Here is a 20,301-nt window from a genome sequence, read left to right on the forward strand (position 1 = left end):
CTAAAAAAAAAAAGTTTCCCGGACTTAAGTTTGTGAAAGAACACCGAGTTTGCTCCCATGCTTTACAAGTTAGGGACACAGCCCCTGCCTTTTGTGTTCATATTCAATGGCCATTGTTGCAGAACGCAGAAACTGCAAGGTTCTGATTGGCCGTCGAGCTGGATACATTGAACTGTAATTACCTGCCCGGCTGCCTCTGATTGGGTTGGCCTCAAGCAGCCGCTGGCCCCCTGGCTGATAAGTTGTATCCTCTTGGCACAACTTTTTTTCTGGAATGAAGTAACTTCTCAGCTGTTGGTGGTGGTGCACGAAAACTAGCAAGAATGAAGTTGTGTGGAACTTTTCTCGGTTCGTAATCAAACAAACTTTTCATTACTTCTCTTTTCAGTGCTTTTCTGGCTGTGCCAAGTTTGATGAAAAACGAGGCCTTTTGGGGGGCTCGGGAGCTAAAAGGGACAATCGAGAGCCTTGTCCAGAAAAAAAAAAGTCACTTGTTCGCAGAGATGTTTTTTGTCTGTTAGACCATGAGCGAAGTTTATAGGTAAACTGGTAGTTTATAGGTAATGCCAATAAACTACCAGTTTTAATGATTGAAACGCTTTGCTAGCAATTGTATTTTAATACTTGTAATGCCAGTATTTTGTAGTGTTCAAAATATAAGTTAAATGTTTGTTGCGCGTTATTGCGTTATTTAGGTGATGGGTGAATTAAAGCACACGTATTATTTATGCACACGTATGTCGTTAAGAAATGATAGGGCGAAATGATCGTTTGAAAATGGTTTTGTTTTATTAACTCTCTAATGCTCAGATAGGAATATTTTCACTTTTTAGACCTTCGGTGACAGGAACCCTGATTAGTATATTTAATTTAACTAGGACTGTTCTTTTCTTTACCGTATTTGTGCTGTATTTTTATGCTTAACGCGAAAAAATACTGTACATCCTTTACTGCTTTTGATTTGGGGGGTGAATTTACGTTGAAAAAAGTTTTAAAAATTATTTAAACCTACTTTTTCTATTGTAAGTCTCATTCCGAAGAAATAATCTTTGCACCAGTAGTAGTAGTATTTTTACGATCATAGGCGATTTTTGTAGCTGTTGTTTGAAGTTCTAAGACTGAGCTGTTTAAAGTATGTAGATTCTTTTTTAAAAAAAATATTCTTTACAAACAAAGGAAAGTTTGTTCCTGTGGGGATTTGCGGTCTGCCCGGGACAAGAACTGTTAGGACAATGTTAGCCCGGAGGCTTGTTAAGTTTTTTGTCTGTCAGTTTCTTCCATCTGTCAGGGGCCTTCGCTGGGCTGGGCGTCCCCCCTTTTCTGCACTTCAGCTGCTACCGTATACAATATTTATGCTGACCAGAGACCGTCACAATATAGCTACATCGCTAATTGTAGTCTGGAGCTGTAGGGTTGCCCATATGCATCTGCGCTTTTAAGAACTGACTTAAAAAAAAAGTTTCATCCCAGCTGGTAACCGAAGAAGCTGAGACTCATTAAATATACAGAAACTTTTGATTCGTTCATTCAACTGTTGCTCTTTGGATATTTCTATTTTTACATAAACGAGTCACTTATAATAAATCTGCACCCGTGATGAAAACAAAATAAAAGTGCCTTTGTTGTTAATATTTGTGAAAGTATTAGTTAAAGTAATTGCTTTGTTGCTAACTTTGTTGAATAACAGTTTAACAACGCAGAGAAGAAAATAGCTTAAATAACTGATTTTTTTATGTTCACCTCTTATGGCTTAATAGTTTCATTTCACTGTTACTGCTACGTTTTATTTTTTTTTAATTGTACTTACATTTCTTGAACAATAATAATGGTGTATTTAGAGGAAATGGTCGCAGCCTCGTTTTATATATTAATAACCAGAAGAAAAAAAGGGGTAAATCCGCAAAAATAAAACCCCGGAAACAGATGAAAGCCTAAGTAAAGTGAAGTTTTTTTTTTTCGAGACCACCTTCATTGAACAACCGCCGTGTATTGTTTTCATGGTTAAAGTCACACTTAAGGGAAATAACACTTAAAAATAATCCGGGATGTGCTTCAATCAACCGAGATATAACGCACTCAAGGGAGATTCACTGAAAAGTCTACATTGAAGTTACTGCGGTTTCATTTTGTCTTTATCTCGAATGCCCGTCCGTTATCAGCGTGTTGTCAGTGCAGCCGGTTCATTAAATCGCTGTCCATGGTGCTGAAACCAGGAACATGTAAGAGGGGAGGAGCTATCTCAGGTCCTGAAGCTGTGCTTGGCCCAACTACTGAGCTTTTTTTTGTTCGTTTGCAGACCTATAACCAAACTTTGCGCCGATTTTATTCGCATACGATATTTACCGTCCTCTTCTTAGTATTGCATATATCGTCACTCTTAGACTCCCGAACAATTTTGGGTAGCTGGTGCTACAATGCATTTGTCTTGCCCTTTGTTTACTCCACAGTGGCTCATGTTTGGAAAAAGATAGTATTAAGCTCCATGCAGCACTGCAGCTGAAATCAGGCTGATGTGTTGTGGACACTAGTGATTGATTTCAGCTTGAATGCATAACAATGGGAGTGCAAAAAAATTATGCCTGCTGCATAGAGATAAGAATTTAATAGAATTTCTGAAAGGCGAAGGTTAGCTTTTGAATATTCCCTGCATGCACAGTGTGGAAGAACGAGATAAAGGATGGCATTTGAGGAGAATACTCTCAAATGGGTTGTAATGAATGGTTGTCATTTTCACTAATGGTTACCAAACAACAAAAGAAACGATGCTGTGTGCAACATTTGAGAATAATTCAAAGTTCTATTTTTTAAGGCAAAGCACAATGTGTAACAATTGTTTAAGATTTATTTTACAAAAGTTATTATTGAGAGTCCCGATAGGCTTTATGGTTGGTCCTGCTTGTTTTTACAAGTTCTTTTCAAATTACAATGGTCATTCTGTTCCCGAAATTATTAGCAGCATTATTTTTGGATACAAACTGATGACGGAAGCATTCTTTTCTGGTCATTTGCGCATAAATACCTTGAGCTGCTGTACAATCACAACGTGTTTTGGTGTAAAGAATTAGGAACAAAGAATTGGAAATTAATCTGGAATTCTGAACGCATGATTCTGTTTCATTGAAGCGTGAAATGAAAATTATGAGCATCCCACATGAGTTTCTCGAAAGAACTTTTTGACAGTTGATGAAGTTAAACGTAAAGGAACTTAGCACAGAGAATTAACATTGAGCTCAAATATATTTTTACAAGAAAAAGCCTGCCTGCACACACCCACACATACACTTAAAAAAACACACGCTTTCATTTGTTTGTGGTAGGACAGAAAGTGACAAAAATAAATAATCCGAAAACCTGTATTAAAATGCGACGGGTAAAGGTAATACTTTTTTTTTTTGCTTGATGTGGTTCGTATTCAGTTGAAACCAGAAAAATAATGCAATCTACTTGAGATGTATATATGCTAACCCAGGGCATACATCAATTCCCTTGTCGGTAAAGTGTTCATTGTAAGAATTATTGGACTGTACCATGTGAAAGGGTTTCTAGAGGGAGGTCTCGAATGACAGTTGTGACATATGCAACCTTTCGTGGCAGTAGATAGCGGATATTAAATATTAATCAGCTGGCGTGAATTAAGTGCCTTCTGCTTCTCTCTGTTCGGAAAGACGGAAGAGAACCGAAACGTAGCGATGTTTTTTAAAAAAATGTTTTGTAAGTGTACATTTATTTTGGTAGTTCCCCAACAAAATATGCCATAGTGCGAAATTCATCCCCCGGTATACAGGCATAAAGAAGAAAACCAATGGGTTTCTGGGTATGATATTTAAATACAGGGAAGAGCTTACTGACTTCTATCATATTACTGTGTTATGGCTAATGGGTTACGGTGATATTTTCACGTAGACGTGCAAGTTGCCACCCTGCAGAAAGGGGCGAAAGTGGTATTTATATATATTCATCAGTGTACACATGCCCACTGAATCAAAGTGGGGCTACACAAGCGCCCTGCCCACCCCTTGATGTAAATTTTACTACAGCTTTCCGTGATGTCATGGCAAACGAGGGGTGGAGGGGGGGGCGGACAATGGTTCATGAGGGAAAGGTAAGTCAATATTACGTTCTCTCGCTGACAAAGGCAAATGAAGCCATGTTTTTGCCTACGAATAAATAATATGTAATGCTCCCCTTAAGAGATCTGCACCTTTAACCGAGGATTCTCTGCTGTCGTTACGTTCTCCTTTTTCCAACCAAATCTGGATATCACTGGATATTTTTAAGGTTTTCTGAAGCAGCCCCGGGATATTAAGGACAAACTGCTTGACTCTGAATTAAATTGACTAAATAATAAAGAAGAGGAACCCTCGTTTTCCGAGTAGGAGAAAGCTTTAATGGAAAATCTTTCTCTTCAGGTATTTACAATATTCCTATCTATTTTTGCGTTTTGTAATTGGATGATAATTGTAAAGGTTGATAATGTGGAGAGCTGCGTTTTATTTTTGTGTCTAGTTTGGCATTTAACGAACTAAAGTACACATATTATTTTAGATTCAAACTGCGGTTCGGTGATAAGCTTATTTGCAAATCTGTTTGAATTCTTCGGTCTTGCCAAACATCCGATGTTCTGCTTTCAGTTGCTTTAATGGACGCCTCGCTCTTAATCTCTTAAAGAGGTAGATGGATGTTGTTCTGTTAAATATTTTAAAAAGCGACGGTCGTGTCCGTAAGTTTTTTTTTTCTAGTTGTTTGAGGATATATTTTTCTTTCTGTTAGGAGAGGTGGGAGGGTTTCAGTGCTGACACAATAATTAAAATAGCTGCTCTTTGCAAAAACTGATAGTGTTGATTTGACTTCTGTTTGTACTCTAGAAAATTTCCCTGTTCTGAATTCCAGAAAACGAATTTAGCTTTTACCATACAGGTCCATAATTGTATGACCCTCTCACAAAATGTGCGCTTTACCGACTTTAATTACTCTAAGACATTTTTTTGTCATATATGGAAGGCTTTCCAACAATGCATTGTTATTTTCCCACTGCCTGTAGTATATTACTATAATGATATACTGTAGGATGAATGAGTTTTTTGTGTATTGGTGTACAACGGGGTCTACTGTTTAGTTATTTTTAGTTTTAGATATTTCATTTAGTTAATCTGTATAAAACATCTCGACCCAAAAGATAGAACATTATGCAATTACAGGTAACTATCAGTTTTCAAGATGAATAATATAGCTATTGTTATTATAAGTACACGTCTCGACATTGAGCTCAGACGCTTATGTTAGTTTTGGAAATTCATTGCTCTCTACCCATAATAGTTGCTCCGGGTATAAAACTTCAAATATATCCTGAACTTTAATGAAGTTTTTATTGCACGAAGTATGTCTAAGACTTTTTTTTCTTTCATCGTTCGAAAAATCCATATAAATTGCGTCTTCAATTTCTCCTGTTCATAAATAATTTAAATGATATGTCTTTTAGTAGTTTCTCTCTTGTAGCCTCATCTGCTGCCGTTATCACTTCCTTCCATATGGTCTCTTTAATTAAGGGCAAACAATGGCCGTAATACAGGAATCGGAGTCTATACATGGGAAAGGGGAGGGGCGGAGGGGCAACTGATTTTCTGCATCGGAAAACAGGATGGAGATGCTCTCCTCAAATGTCAGCCACTCCTAGCTTGGTGCGCACTGAGAAGTCATCAGCGTTTCATGCCGCTCTGAGTTTAGTACCACTTGCGATGTAGCCCCCTCCCCATCCCCCCATTGTACAGCCAGTTTTGCGACACTGAAGGCGAATCTCGTGTAGGTCTGTATCACAGCCAATGGAAGTTTGCTATTTTCTTATGGACCTCCTATGTGTCAAAATGGGGCGGAATTCACAAGCTTTATTCCAGGGCTATAAGTTTCATGTGATCCGTCCGTTTCTCTCTCAAAAAATGTGCAATAGCCCTTTGGAGCAAAAAAAAAAGAGCTGCGAACACTGAAATGTGATGTATACTTTGTGCGTTAATTGCTTCTTTTCTTAATTATCTCATTTTTAGAAAGTGTTAATCGTTCTACAAAACCATACTTCCCAACATAGCTTAAAAGCATCTGGGCTGAGATTCTGTTGTCCAGATCACATTTTGATTTTTCTTACTTTAGGTATGTTCTCACTCGATGTTCTGTTTTCTCGTGATTTAAGCTATAAAACCGTATTTATACAATGAACCTAAATATTATGCCAATTGTTAGATTTATTCCAGTGCATGAATGGTATTTGTGTGTTTTGCTGCCAATAAGTATAAGTAATACAAGTTGTTAAAAATGAGTAAAGACGTCTAATGTTTAACTTGCCTGTATCTCGGATAATGTTGTTGGAAGCTGAGCATTTCTCTTTGTAAATTGCAAGTCAGGGTTTGGCTAAGTTTGAAAAATCAAACCATTGAATACATACCGATAAGATAAGCATGACACAGGCCTAGTGCTGTCGTACAAGAAAGAGTATAGGCCTACGGTAAATTGATTTGTGCTAAATATAGGAAACTAGGACGATGTAAAATGTTTCTTTTGTTGTACTCACCAAAGAGCTTCTCGGTGTTGTCCAAAAGGTTCATAAACTAGTGGACAAATTCACTCTCCTTCGTCTAAATCCGTTCATTGTATTATTTATTAATTCATTATTGATATTTCCGGATTGTGTGTGCAAAATTGATTATTATGGAGAAAAGCGATTAGCTATTGTTATGCGGAGCTATTCTGTTCTGACATTTGCTGTGATGTGGTTTGCCTTCGGCTACGTGTTTCCTGCATTCGAAATTACTTTTGAGCGTGAATAGCTTTTAAAATTATTCCAATAAAGTTTCAGATGGGGAAGAAAATTCCTACGCAACGTAGACTAAAGAAATTCTTAATCAGACCTTCTTTTGAAGAAAAATAATATTTACCATTCGCAAGGATCCCCTACGATGAAACTGAATATTAATTATTCCTCGTGAAAGACAGGACAAAGAAACAGACTGAGTGTACTTGACACAATATTTGCCTGTTAAACATTCATACAGTTAATAAAATAACAACATAACTGAGCTCTTCGAAGAGCTAGTGGTTTGATGGTTATCTTATATTACAAATTTACATGAACATTTCTAATTAGTTTTTTCTTATTTTATCATTTTGCCTACGCACGTTTCCTATTATGTGGACAGCACGTTCGTAAAAGTGCTGATTAAAAAGCTCTTATTGCCCCTGGTGACAGGACCAGGTGTCATAGGAACGCAGAAGTGGAAAACGCGATAAGCGTTTCCAGTGAAACAGCTGGGTCAAACTGTGCGTCCTTTTATTCAATGCATATAATCAAAACTCGAGCGATTGAAACGCGAGTCAGGGTCACCCAAGTCATCAATAAAAAATGTCACCAGCGATGTACTAAGGCAAGAAGCCTTGAAACGGAATGTTTTTAACGGGATGGATGGGTAGGCTTTAAAACAACCTCTATTATCAAAGATGTTACATAATGTGCAATTAATTTTCACAACCCACCTCTTACAAAATCCATTCTTACAAAAATGCACAGTCGACCTCAAATCCCGCTTAATAAGGTTCAATGTAAAACTAAGCTTAAGCTGGGAGGAGGGAAACTATCAATTCAAATAAACTATATGGAATGCTTTATAGAAATAGTTACTCCTTAAGATATAAAAGACTTTCTTTTATACTAGTAGCATGCAAACTACCCATAACTGAGTTTAAAAACATTCAATTCTTTACAATCCTTGTTCAGTGAGAGTTCAATGTCTGAAAGCTTGGCTGAAAACCTTAATTTCACAAAGTATCCCTCTTTCTTAAAAATCAATTGCAGAAACCTGACAGTTCTTGGACTCAAACAACTAAAACAACAAGAAAACACTTTATGTCAAATGATTACATATGTAAGTGCCCATTGCCTCTTAATCCTAACATTTAACAATTAGATATATTTTTGAAACAGGTTTACTGTGAAAGCATGGTACTGTACATACATGTAAACCTGTAAAAATAGATGATCAGAGTTCAATTATTTCAAAAGTCAGGTACATTGCTATATGTTTTGTGAAGGGAAGTCTATTTATCTTTTTATCTTTTTGAACTGTGTCAGTAATTCAGATTCAGACATTTAAGCAAAACAAATTACATCACAACTCGAATAACGGGATTTACATATATCCTCTCTTTTAAGTTTGTTAATATAAGATTTTGGTATGTTAGATATGTTAGAACATGATAAATGTGCCACTTTCGAGAAGCTTTCCTGACATATGTTCTGTAGAACAAAACTCTGTGTACAGAACTCACAGGCAAGCCAACTGAAAGCTGAAACTGACTTAAAATACAATATGTACTTCTTTAAATACATGTACAATACACAAACAATACAAGTATATTATATTTTTATCTTAAAAATCTTAACGTGAAGCTGTATTTTGGGTTTTTTTCATTGTTTTTTTCTTTTCCTGTTTTTATGGTGCTGGCATTCTTTTGTCTCTAATCACACAATGTTGCTTTTAAATCCTGTCTAAGTAGAACTCTAGCATGCATCTGGATGGCTTTTGGATTATTGTAAACCTACACTTTGCAGTTTAATCTGAACTATGGATTTAATTCCCCCATTGCTTAAATCTTACAGTTTTGCATAGTACTTTACAATTGTTCAATTTTGATTGCTTTGAGTGAACTATTATTGTGCAGTTTCAGGTTAATCAAGACCGTGCTTTGTTCTAGCTTGAATTAGAACATGTTTATGGTGTATCATTGGAAAAATTAGGCATCACAGGTTTTTGTCAGTCAGTAAATCAAAATAATGTTGAATGTTATTCTGCTTATTATATTGCATTTGTGATCTTCTTATTTACATTTTTTATCCTAAGATAAGAAGCTTGATTAAAATCCCATATTAATCTAATACAAAGCCCATATTCAGTCTACAAGCACATTCATTGTTAAACAGATTTTCTCCCCAAAGTCATTCTAAATAAAAGACTAGAATAGATAGCATGAGAACTAAGTTTATAAATAAGGAGCAAATTAACAATTCATCAAAATATGGAGTTTTTACCATTGTAAAGCTTTTACTGGAAATTAGGACCCTCAGAAAGCTATGCTCAGGCTCTGTTTATCACAAGGCTATTTAGCCAATTTTTTAAACCTCTATTTGCTTTTCTATTTACATGTTTATTTCAGTAACATTTCTCTGGTGATCTGTAGATGCTTTGGAATAAAACCAGTGTTGAAATTTCTCTTGATGTGCCAGAAGCATCTCACGAGGCTCTTGATAAGCAATGATGGGCGAGAGAGCAAGTATGAGATTGTTGATTCTAATTGCAAGCAAACTGCTAAGTGTACTTGTTTAGTTTCAGCATGCTTTCCCATCTGTGTGTGGAGTAGTCACCAGTTGTATTCCGAGAGTTTCCTGTGTTAGTGCTGAGTGTAACAGATGGAGGTGCAGGAGTGCAGCTTTCAGGAAATTAACCAGATTGGTAGGAGTGGGGTGTAGGTGGGTGGGGGATCAACCTACCTGGTGTTTCTCCTGGGAAAGTGAAATTCAGCTACAGTGTTTATTTGTACAAACAAAAGCTTGAGGTAAAATCCATAACAGCGTATGTTTGGGAGAAAAAAAATAGGTAAATATTGGCCAAGTACATTGTCATTTCATTCTTGTTTTCCTTCTATGATTTGCTACACTGGGTTTAAAATTAAAAATTAGAAAATAATGTTAGCGTTCATTAATTCTGAATGCATTGATACATGATTCTATCTTTTCTCTAAAAGCTTCAGTGATATTTATTTGCTTTTCAGCGTCCACAGGGCAAAGGTTTTAGGCTTCTGATTTTACAAAAAAAAACGTAATTATTGTTGCTGTGTTCTGCAGGTATGGCACACAATACTTTATAGGTTTAATATTCATATGCTTTTCTGACTGCACACTATACTTTACACACTGAAGGAATTGTGTAAAACAAATTGTCTTTTAACAAATGGTTATAGAGTTAAACATCTATTGGGGTTATAACTGAAATCCCAGGGTGGATTTGTGAACTTGCTTTGCACCTGTGTTTTTTTTTGTAGCGACATGCTGTACTAATATTTATGTACATAACGGTATGTACAATGGTTTCATGCACGAGGCACATGTCCTATCTAAAGGAAAGGGGAAATATACCATTACCCTGATGAAATTGTTTTCATTTGTTCTTGATTAATTATTCACTGACCTCCCTGACCCCTTATCTTACTCTCGGAACTGCAAAAAGCACAATAAAAATGTGAGAAGTTGATTAATTCTAATGGCAGATTGAGGGGAACAGCTGGGATTCTGCACCACTGCATTTGCACACATTAGTTAATGGCAGTGATTTGAGCTTATTTGTGTGTGGTCAGCTCTTATGGTTTTCACCGTTGTTGTTGAATATTATTTTTCCTTTCTCTGCTCTTTCAGAAAATGAATTTCGAGGCGAGCTGCTGAATCAGAGGTGGACAAGAGGAGAAAGACTCAGCAGTTGTGGAACAACAAAAAGCCTGCACAGCAGACGAATCAAGGCAAGGGGCAATTGCATTCTGGTTTCATTTCTGCTTTTTATGCATTTTCAAGTCAGGGAGTTTATCATAAAGATGGTAACAGACAGCAAAATCACTGCTGGGCAAGGAGTATAAGCATATTGAATTTAAAATTCAGCCCATGCTACTATTTCTTTTAAATAGTTAAAAAAATGTTTGCAGTGCTTTCCAAAATTAAAACTACCCACTACTGAGGAAAAACATTAGATTTGGTTGTTCGTAACATCTGATTCTCTTTCATAGCGTTAACACATACAGTAGGTGAAAGTTTTGTTTCTTCATGCTTTTGGTTCTTCATGCTTTGAATAACTTTGAGGTTTTCCAAATAATTCTGAGATGCATGATCTCCACGGTCCTGAACAGGAAAGGGAACTATGTTTTCTAAGGTTTTTGTAATGTTTCAGGTTTCCCATTGATATTTGCAATACTTTAAAGGAAGAGGTTTTATTGACCTTCTTTCAACAGTAGTGGTGCTTTAAATTATTCACTTGGATTATTAAAAACTCGGCTTCATTTGCTTCCATGCAGCTTCAAGAGGATCTGAATATCTAAAATCGCGATCTTCTCCTTTGAGGGAGTAACCCAAGGAAAAAAAATGCATTTCCATTCGGAAAGGGTTTTGTTTTTCTCAGAGAATAAACATTAGTTATTCATAATCTGTTTGCTTTTTCCAGAACCAACTGAAAAAAAGTCCATTTAACCCCCAGCACTTCCACAAAGCAGCATCCCCATTGCACAGAATACAGGGGTCTTGGTTGTCTTTTCCTGTTTTGAATATGGTACTGCCTGATGGATCTTTTAATTGGCTTTGGTTGTCCATAGGTAATTTTAAAATGTCAGTCTTTCATTCTTCCACTAAAAGTGTTGCCTAGTGAATCTGGTATGTTATTCTTGGTTTTGCTTGTAAAAGTGAAAAGGAATAATAGGCTCGTTTATGCACATGGTGAAGAGGGTGACCTTCTCTATGAAGTCATTGCCCCCAGCCAGAAATTTACATATAGCTGTCAGAATGTGAGTCTCAAAACCTTCTCGTCTGTAGGAAGCACAAAGAAGGACATTATTAATAATGTACACAGGAGCCTAAGGGATAAAGATCCTCTCAGTTGCTTTCTATCAAAACTGCATCTTTTTTCTCTCTTCTTGTCCTTTCTACTGAAAAATGATGTACATGTTTAATTTAAAAGATTTGATGAAAAGCAAAGGTCAGGTTAAGTCTGCATTTCAATTCTTTGAAAATGAATGAAAAGGTGAATCATCACATATTTTTTTTATTTACAGACCCTTTAATTAATAATTTGGAGCTACTTTCAATTCATATATATATATAATGATGCACTTTTAGTTGCTTAAGTTACATTTAATTTAAAAAGCCTAAAAACTGAGCCAGCCTACACCATTCCTTGTAATCATGGTTTTTTTAAATCTGATCCTTTTTCGTTTTTTTAGTCATCATTTCATTAAACTGTAAAAATCAGTTTCACCATCAGATTGATGATTTCACATTCCTTTGTGATACATTAGTGAAATATAAAATACATCATTTTTAATGTGAATTAATGTGAAAAATCGGTTTTGAAATGTGAATTAAAAATTCCAGAGAAGATGTGTTTGGGAGAACAGAATCATGAAAAAAAAAACATTTGGGTAAGTTGTTGCAGAGAGATCGACTTTGAAACTGAGTTCAATTCCCTGTCCTTTTCATTTATTTCATACAACTTTCAATTACAGAAACTATTAAGACACAATGTAGATTGATGCCAAAATGGCCCTGGTACTACGCACAAAGACTACTTGTTGTCCATATTTACATTCATTTAAACTGATCAAAAGTCCTATTTGATTTGAGCACACTGCACCTGTACACAGAATCACTTGGAGCAGAACTGAACACACAGCACTTTTATGTAGCTCTCCTTTTAAAATAATTTATCTGCAGGAAGTAGCAATTGCCAGAGCAGCTCTGCTTAAATCAACTATGTCTCTGCCAACTTCACTCCAGACAGGAACAAAACCTCTAAGTGCATGGCTTGAGATAAACGTGGGGTCCCTAGTAATCAAAACTAATAGCCTTATTGTGTAAAAAGCATCAGATAGCTTAGAGTGTGGTATATTTAAAAGCATAATAAATGGAATTGAGGCATTCGGTGACACCTGCTCTTTTGTGCATAAATGTAGGCCAGAACTATACAGGGACCACATGCTCAAAATTAGGAATTACAGTAATTGTATTTTCTATTTCAACAGAGTAAGGCGGTAGCCATAAAGAGATCACTCAAGACTGAACACACTGTGCCATATGCAATTGTGTTTATTGTTCAGGTGCAATAAATTAGGGGTAGGGATGGATTTTTAAAATGCAGAATAAACACTAGGTTACATTTAGATAAATAGAGCCTTTTTACATTTATTTTTTGTACTGTAATCCTAAAACTGTTTTTTATTCTTTTGCCAAAATGGTTTAACAGCAATACAAGAGCTCTGTGCATATATTAGGGAAAAATAACTTAAACATGTGATTTTGTTTCTTTTCTACATATTTGGTCCAATGTAGCTCTCTAAAAATTGAGAAACAAGTCTGTGCCTGTTGTGATAATCCACAGAAAACTTAAAATTGTCTTGCACACAAGGGATACTGAATTAGGTACACATTTTTCCAAGGAAAACATGTATTTGTTTGCTAAGCATACTCCATTTTCCAGGTTTGCTGTTGGGAGAAAGTAACTGAAGTGTCACATTTTTCTTTCACCATTGCAACATGCCAATCATTGTTCTGCATAGAACAAACCAAACCACAAAGTATCATAATATAACAAAGCATGACAACACATGAATGCACACATTATGATATGATATTGCAAAGTGCCATGACTTTCAATTGTGTAATGTTTTCTCTTTCTTTTCCTACACTGAAACTGGCAGTAAAGAAGAAGGGAGAGTGAAAATTAAAAACAAGAAAGCATGAACTAAAACTTTCCAATTTAGTTTCCAACGAGTCAATCTCTGTCTGTGGACTATTTATCTGCACAGCTGCTAGTTTGAACATCAGCCTGAAATCCTTTGTACATTTTGTCCTGTTTTTTTTACAGATGAGTTTAGACAGTGACGACAAGAGAACACGAACACGATCAAAGGGAATTAGAGGTGAGTTAACATACATTATCACAGGAACAGTTTGATTGATGCTTTTCCACTCGGGGCATATTTGTTAAAATGTGTTTCATTTTAGTTATTTTTATCTTAAACATCTATGTATCAATACAATCCTTTGTATAGAATGTTGTGCTGAAAATGGATTAGAAAGAACAACAACCTTCAAGTGATCCAAATCACTCTGTCTTTGCAAAGACTGAATATGAATTACATTTATTTTCAAAATTTCATTTTCATTTAATTAAATTTGATTATAAAGGAATTAAATGTGAATATTGTTTTGTATTCAGGTTTTGGAAATATGCTGCAAATAAATATTTCTCTGTTTTGTACGTTTTTAAGTAAAGATAAGGTGATAGAATTAAACATTTAACTGATGGGTAACGTTTTGTGATGTTATTACTATATGTCCTGAATTAAACTGTTTTAGTTAAATTACACATGAAGTAGTTACAGTATATCTAGCGGAGTCTATATTATATTATTAAAAGAGTTTCAAATATATACTTATTTCTTGTTTTCTGTCTTTTGTCAATCTCTCAGTACCTGTAGAACTTGTAGGACAAGAATTAAGGTGAGAAAATTGTGGATTCTCTTCATAAATATGATTATATGAGTTAGAAGTGGAAAACAAAACCTTCATATATGTACATGTGTCAGAAAGATGACATCCACCTTTAACATCAGGAGGGACATTATATTGGCATAGTCACAGTCCATGCATTTCAATGACTCTTTCACTCCTTTATTCTGTTTTGCCCCATGATATCAACACCTGAGGATTGTAGACTGTCCTTATGCTGGCTCTGACAATCATAGCTAAAGTAAAAATAAAACCAGGGCACAGCACTAGTGATACCTTTTCTCTGGGAAAGGCAGTGGAAAAAAGGGACCAAACAAAGAAATGAGGGCATGGATATAAAGAGTCTGAAAAAGGCCAAGGTATCATTTTGGTGATGAGTGGATTCTCCTTTCAGAAACACATTATCACATATATACACATGGGTATTTATATAATATGCATTTAAAACTCATATTGTGTTTTTAAAATGCCTTTGGCTTTAATCTTGTTTTGCACATCCACTTTTTTATAATAAAATCTTTATTACTAATATGTGTTAGATGATTTGATTTGTCTTCTGCTTTTTTAAAATTGGCTCAATGAGGAATTACTGTTTGTGTGACTCCTGAAGTGTTTTGTTAGCACAAAATGCAGACAGTTAATTTAAGAATGTAAAATGCAAATCTGCTGAGGTTTTATTACCCATTTCTTTATAATATCAGATCATCCTTGTTCCCGAACCTGAGAAATAATATGATTCACCAGCATAGGTCACGGATTTTTTTCGAAGTCAATAAAAAGAGATGATGCTATACTGATCAGTTTCAAAATGCCCATTTACTCAGAGCAGTAGACACAGTTAGTCATCAGGACACAGCCTAGGAAAATTTGCAAATTCACAAGGGCATGCTGAGGACATTCGGAAACTTGAATAACTAGCACATAAATGATCTATTGACTACAACTATTTTAGTAATATAGCAACGAGTCCTTTTTGCATTTTCACGAACGGTACCATATAGATACAGTATATTCCCAGTTTGGCATTAATAAAGCTCCCATTGCTGTCATAAACCCATTGTTTCTGACCCAAAAGCCATTTCAGACTAATTCTGTCCATTTGTCACGCCTCCCTCTCCAGCATTGATCAAAATTCATAATACAATCTTACGGGCATTGACGGGAGTGAACACTCTACCTAATTTAGAATGTTAATGTAGCATGTAATAAATAATAATAGCAATAATAATAATCTCAAGGATTGATGAGGATACACATTAGCAATTATAACTACTGTGTGTTTCGCAAAAATGTGCAATAACTTCCCTATTGGCCTTGATCATTTCGTGCAAGTAATGGAAAGAAGAGGCCAGACTATGAAGCTTTGGATTTAATCTCAATAGCACACACAGGCACTTTAAATTCTAAATGTGAAATAACTTGTCAGTGATTAGGAGTGACTGCTGGTCCTGAGTTCCTTAATATTCTATATAACATTGACAATAAAGCACAACACATTTCACCAAGTTAGTCAGTTTACTTTTCCATTTGCATTATTTACAGCCCCAACAAAAGACTATGCATTCTCTCGGCAATTCTTCAGCAACGTGCCTGACCTTCCTTGCTGTCTGTGTTCCAGTGTGTATGAATGAGTGTGCTGTACCCTTGCAGTACTTTCTTATTTGAGATGGGGAGACAAACTAATTTGAACTAATTTATTTCTGACTCCATTCAGCTGCCCCACCCCTGGATGCAATGGCTCAGGTCATGTCAGTGGAAAATATGCAAGACACAGAAGGTAGGGTAGTATAACCCCCATTTCTGCAGTACAGACACTACATAGGTTGGACATTACAATACCAGGAAGCTAACGTTTCACATGTCAGCCACAATTATCAGTTTGTTTAAATTAATACTATTGGGGAAAAGTTACATTGGAGTTTATTCCAAAGCAGAGTCATTAAAAGGACAAGCATTGTTTCTAAAATTAAACGAATTGGTATTTTTTTTCAGGGTACTTTTTAATCTCACTGTGGAATTTTTTGGATTATAGATTTGCTACGTTTTTGAGTGAAAGCTTTGTTAATTTCCATCCTCTACTTTCTCAGTTCACTGAAGTGTCCAGTTTGCAGCAGTCAACTGGATGTAATCATGTGTGTACTAACACATTATTCCCTACTGAACTATAGCAAACATCTATCCACGATACATCAATATCTCTGTCATTCACTCATCATGAACAGACAATTCATTGAAATCCTATATTAACCATACATGACCACACCACTTTGATCATATCAGAGAGAGAAATACAATTGTTTTGCTAACTGTATTTTTGTTACCTCCAAATGAATGGAACTCATATTTGTCACAACAGCTGTATTTCAGATTCTGGCCAGGCTTCAGCGAAAAAATTGTGTAAAGAGCGTTCCTGACATTTTTCTCTACACATCCATGTGCTTCCTTCTCCAGTTTACAGAGCTGCCCATTGGCCAAAAAAAGAAAACACCAGGATGTGGATGCAGACCAGCCCACATCTAAAAGGAAGTCCCACCCCCTGAAGCTGGCTCTTGATGAGGGGTACAATGTGGACAGTGATGGCAGTGATGAGATGGAAGCCAAGGAGGACTCCACAGCTGATGAATCAGAAGAGGCTTTGGAGGACGATCAAGAAGAGATGGCTGAAAAAGATGGGAGTGTGGAGAGTCAATACACATCTGTGATCACAGAAGGTAGAGCACACAAAAATGCTTTTCTGAAGTCAACGTAGAACATGCAGAAAGAAGAGTGAGATAAAAACTATAGTGGTATGAGTATATCTACTATCCTTCTATATTCCAGCTACTTAACTAATTTCATACAATTGGGTTTATATACCATAGATAAAAATACTGTAATCTTAACTCACATACCTGAATTAAGATTATGTAGTCCAGGACAAATGATTAGATTTCTAAACCACTGCTATTTCTTATATATATTTCAATGCTTCAATGTTTCAAATTTGAGAGATAAGTTGCTCCTTTTTGTTTAATTTATCTTCCCATGAAAGCTAACTATTCCCAATAGCTAATTATTTTATATTTTTGCTCTACACAGCAGAATGTTTGACAGCAGAATCTTCAAATGTTAAAAAATCTAAAGAGAATGACTCACCTAAGGCACCTGCTGTTAATCAAAGAGATGATTACTCCAGCTATCATGAAATGGTAGCAAGCTCCCTCCTCAACTTGGGTCAAATCGCCGAAAACACAAGAGAAAGAGCAGAGGACTCGCTCAACCACACAGATGCCAGCATGAGGTATGATTCAGACAAATCTGAGAAGGGGGGCAAGGAAGGAACAGAGCAACATCTTGAAGGTGATGAGGAAGACGATGACAATGATGATGATGAAGATGGAGAAAACGCACATCCCCAGGAGGAGGGTAAATTAACCCAGCCCACTGGTGACAGGCTGACAGGGAAAATGCAAGAGCCAGAAGAGGAGGAGGATGAGGATGATGAAGAAGATGAAGGCAGGGAAACTCGCATGACCCAGAAAGACAACTCAGACCATCAGTACTTCAGTGGCAGGTTCAGAACAGGGCCAAAGGAGAAAGATGCTGAGTCAGACATGCACTGTGAGGAGATTCTGGAAGAGGAGGAGGACGAAGAGGAACAGGAGGAAGATGAAGAAGACAATGAAGAGGATGCAGAAGAAGAGCCTGCTGCTGCCACTCGTGCTGCTGCCACTCAGGGATCTCAGTCTGAAATGCAGGCTGAAGTGGTACAGGAGTCTCAGCAGGATGACTACTCCTGTCACAAAACCGCGCCATCCGTCGTCATCGAGGTGCGATCCGAGGAGTCCGAGAAGGACGAAGACGAAGACGAGGATGACGAGGAAGATGACGACAGCCTCTCGCAGAAGTCGGCGGTCACAGATGAGTCGGAAATGTATGACATGACCAGGGGGAACCTGGGCCTCCTCGAGCAGGCCATCGCCTTGAAAGCAGAGCAGGTGAAGGGCACGCGGGAGCCAGGTCGGGTATCAGGCGAGCAGCTGCGCTATTTCCACATAGAGGACAGGCCGAGCAAGGCTGTGGATGCCATCCGAAAAAGTTACTTCGGTAAAGGTAAAGGTTTGCTTATGAAGTATCCTGTAATTTTTAACTCTTTGTTTCTATCTGTTCTAAAATTCAAAGTTGTAAAATATGGTTTGTCTGAAAGTGAGAGCAGTTACAGATATCAGAATTGCCTTATATTTCCCTTCTCTTTTCAAGATGACATTCGGAAACCTTAATTAGAAGAGTCCATTAACATTTGGTTTAGAAAACTTTAGAGCTCATCATCTATGTTGCCAGCTATTGATCGGGCAAAAGGACTGTTTCTGTTTGAAACTGCATAGTTTGTATTTTGGATGAGTGAGAAGAACCCTCCTTCATGACTGAGGGTATTTTGTTTTTCTGACTAACCTAAGAGAGCACTTTTAAATCTGTTTGTTTGTTATGGTTCGTATCTTTACCTGGACATATTCATTTCTCTTCATAGGTTAACATTTTAAGAGACATTGAGTTCCACTACTGTCCAATATATTTTCTGTATGTGAAGAAATAGTTTTATATTGTATATTTATATCCATGACCAGAAAGCTTTTTGTTCTGGTAAAACTATAATAATTATGTTATTAACCAATACCAAAAGAGCATCATTTTTCAGAGGCCTAGTTTAAAGCTCAACTTTGATTTCTTGTACAGAGAGTTCCAGGCCGGAGAAAAGAGAAATAAAGTGCCCAACCCCAGGCTGTGATGGGACAGGACATGTCACTGGGCTATACCCTCACCATCGCAGCCTATCTGGCTGCCCACACAAGGACAGAATACCTCCAGAGAGTAAGTACCAGAATGGCCATCGCATAATAGAAAATATGTTCTTTCTTTCCAAGTAAAAAGTTAGTTAACAGCCTGCTTTGTAATAAGTTGATTTTCTTTCTTTCCCCATAAATGTTAGGATATGATTAGGAACCTAATAAAATGTAAGGACTGTTTTGTCTTTCTTTAAGCATTTATTTGGTTATTGTTGCCCCAACTTTTATACTCCTTGCATTAATTTCTTGAAGATAATAAATCTATATGTATATTGTATTTCAACAAAGCTTATCACCATATCTTATACCATGTTGTGTAGAATAGACTGCATCTAGGGAAGAACACTTAAAACAATTCGTTCTACATGTAATTTACTAATTTTTAAAACCATTAAATCTTCCCAGAGGAAACTTTTTAGTGTAGTGATTTATTTCGATAGTCTTAATGTATAACATTGTCATCATTCATGGGTGTAACATCAGAGCACTCGAAAGGAAATGCAGTCTAAATTTGACTCTTTCTTCAGTTCTGGCCATGCATGAGAATGTCCTGAAGTGTCCAACACCTGGCTGTACAGGACAAGGTCATGTGAACAGCAACCGCAACACTCACAGAAGGTAGGATTGTACTTATCATGTACTTGCCAGTGAGGGATTTTGTGTGAATGTGTACATTTAATGACAATGTATTAAGAGTTAACCTATACTCTATAACAGATAAGCAATCGCAATTATTCCATTACTCCTTCAGCTTATCTGGATGCCCCATTGCTGCTGCAGAGAAACTGTCCAAAAGCCACGAGAAGCAGCAGGTTCCACAGCCTTCGAGTGACCACCCCAAAGGCAGCCCCAATTCTGATAGAGTACTCAGGTAAATCCTATATATGCTGGAAAGTCCATCCTGTAGAATTTTCTGCAGTGTTCTCAGACCTTCATCTGAGCATCATGTAATGCTGTAACAATTCTAGGCCTGCTTTATCAGAAAAAAAGGAGTCAATCTGTACAGCATGGTTAGTATAAAAATAATTACAAATCTCTAGGGATTAAAAATAACATACTACTCTTTTTTTTCCATTCAAACAATGTCACTAAGTGTAAGAAATCACACTGTGCAAGAAGGAAATGAAAATCACAATGATTTTCAGAATTATGTATCCAGACTTTAATGAAATGTAT

General features: G+C 36.6%; 1 protein-coding gene across 11 annotated transcripts in view; it reads left to right on the plus strand.

Moving 5' to 3' along the window:
- Positions 1 to 243: 243 nt before the first annotated feature.
- The window catches only part of myt1b (myelin transcription factor 1b), a 37,474-nt gene continuing 17,416 nt past the window's right edge, over positions 244 to 20,301 (plus strand). For 3 of the 11 annotated variants that reach the window (XM_015364950.2, XM_015364951.2, XM_015364956.2), the window contains exons 1-10: positions 244 to 348; positions 10,451 to 10,551; positions 13,656 to 13,710; positions 14,263 to 14,293; positions 16,017 to 16,079; positions 16,754 to 17,013; positions 17,381 to 18,394; positions 19,016 to 19,150; positions 19,653 to 19,743; positions 19,877 to 19,996. In XM_015364950.2, coding sequence (XP_015220436.1) covers positions 324 to 348; positions 10,451 to 10,551; positions 13,656 to 13,710; positions 14,263 to 14,293; positions 16,017 to 16,079; positions 16,754 to 17,013; positions 17,381 to 18,394; positions 19,016 to 19,150; positions 19,653 to 19,743; positions 19,877 to 19,996 — 1,895 coding nt within the window. In that variant the 5' untranslated portion in view covers positions 244 to 323. The other 8 variants (XM_015364954.2, XM_015364960.2, XM_015364958.2 and 5 more) reach the window with 7 other exon arrangements.

Source organism: Lepisosteus oculatus, chromosome 16 (assembly GCF_040954835.1).
Source record: "Lepisosteus oculatus isolate fLepOcu1 chromosome 16, fLepOcu1.hap2, whole genome shotgun sequence".
Classification (NCBI taxonomy): Eukaryota; Metazoa; Chordata; class Actinopteri; order Semionotiformes; family Lepisosteidae; genus Lepisosteus; species Lepisosteus oculatus.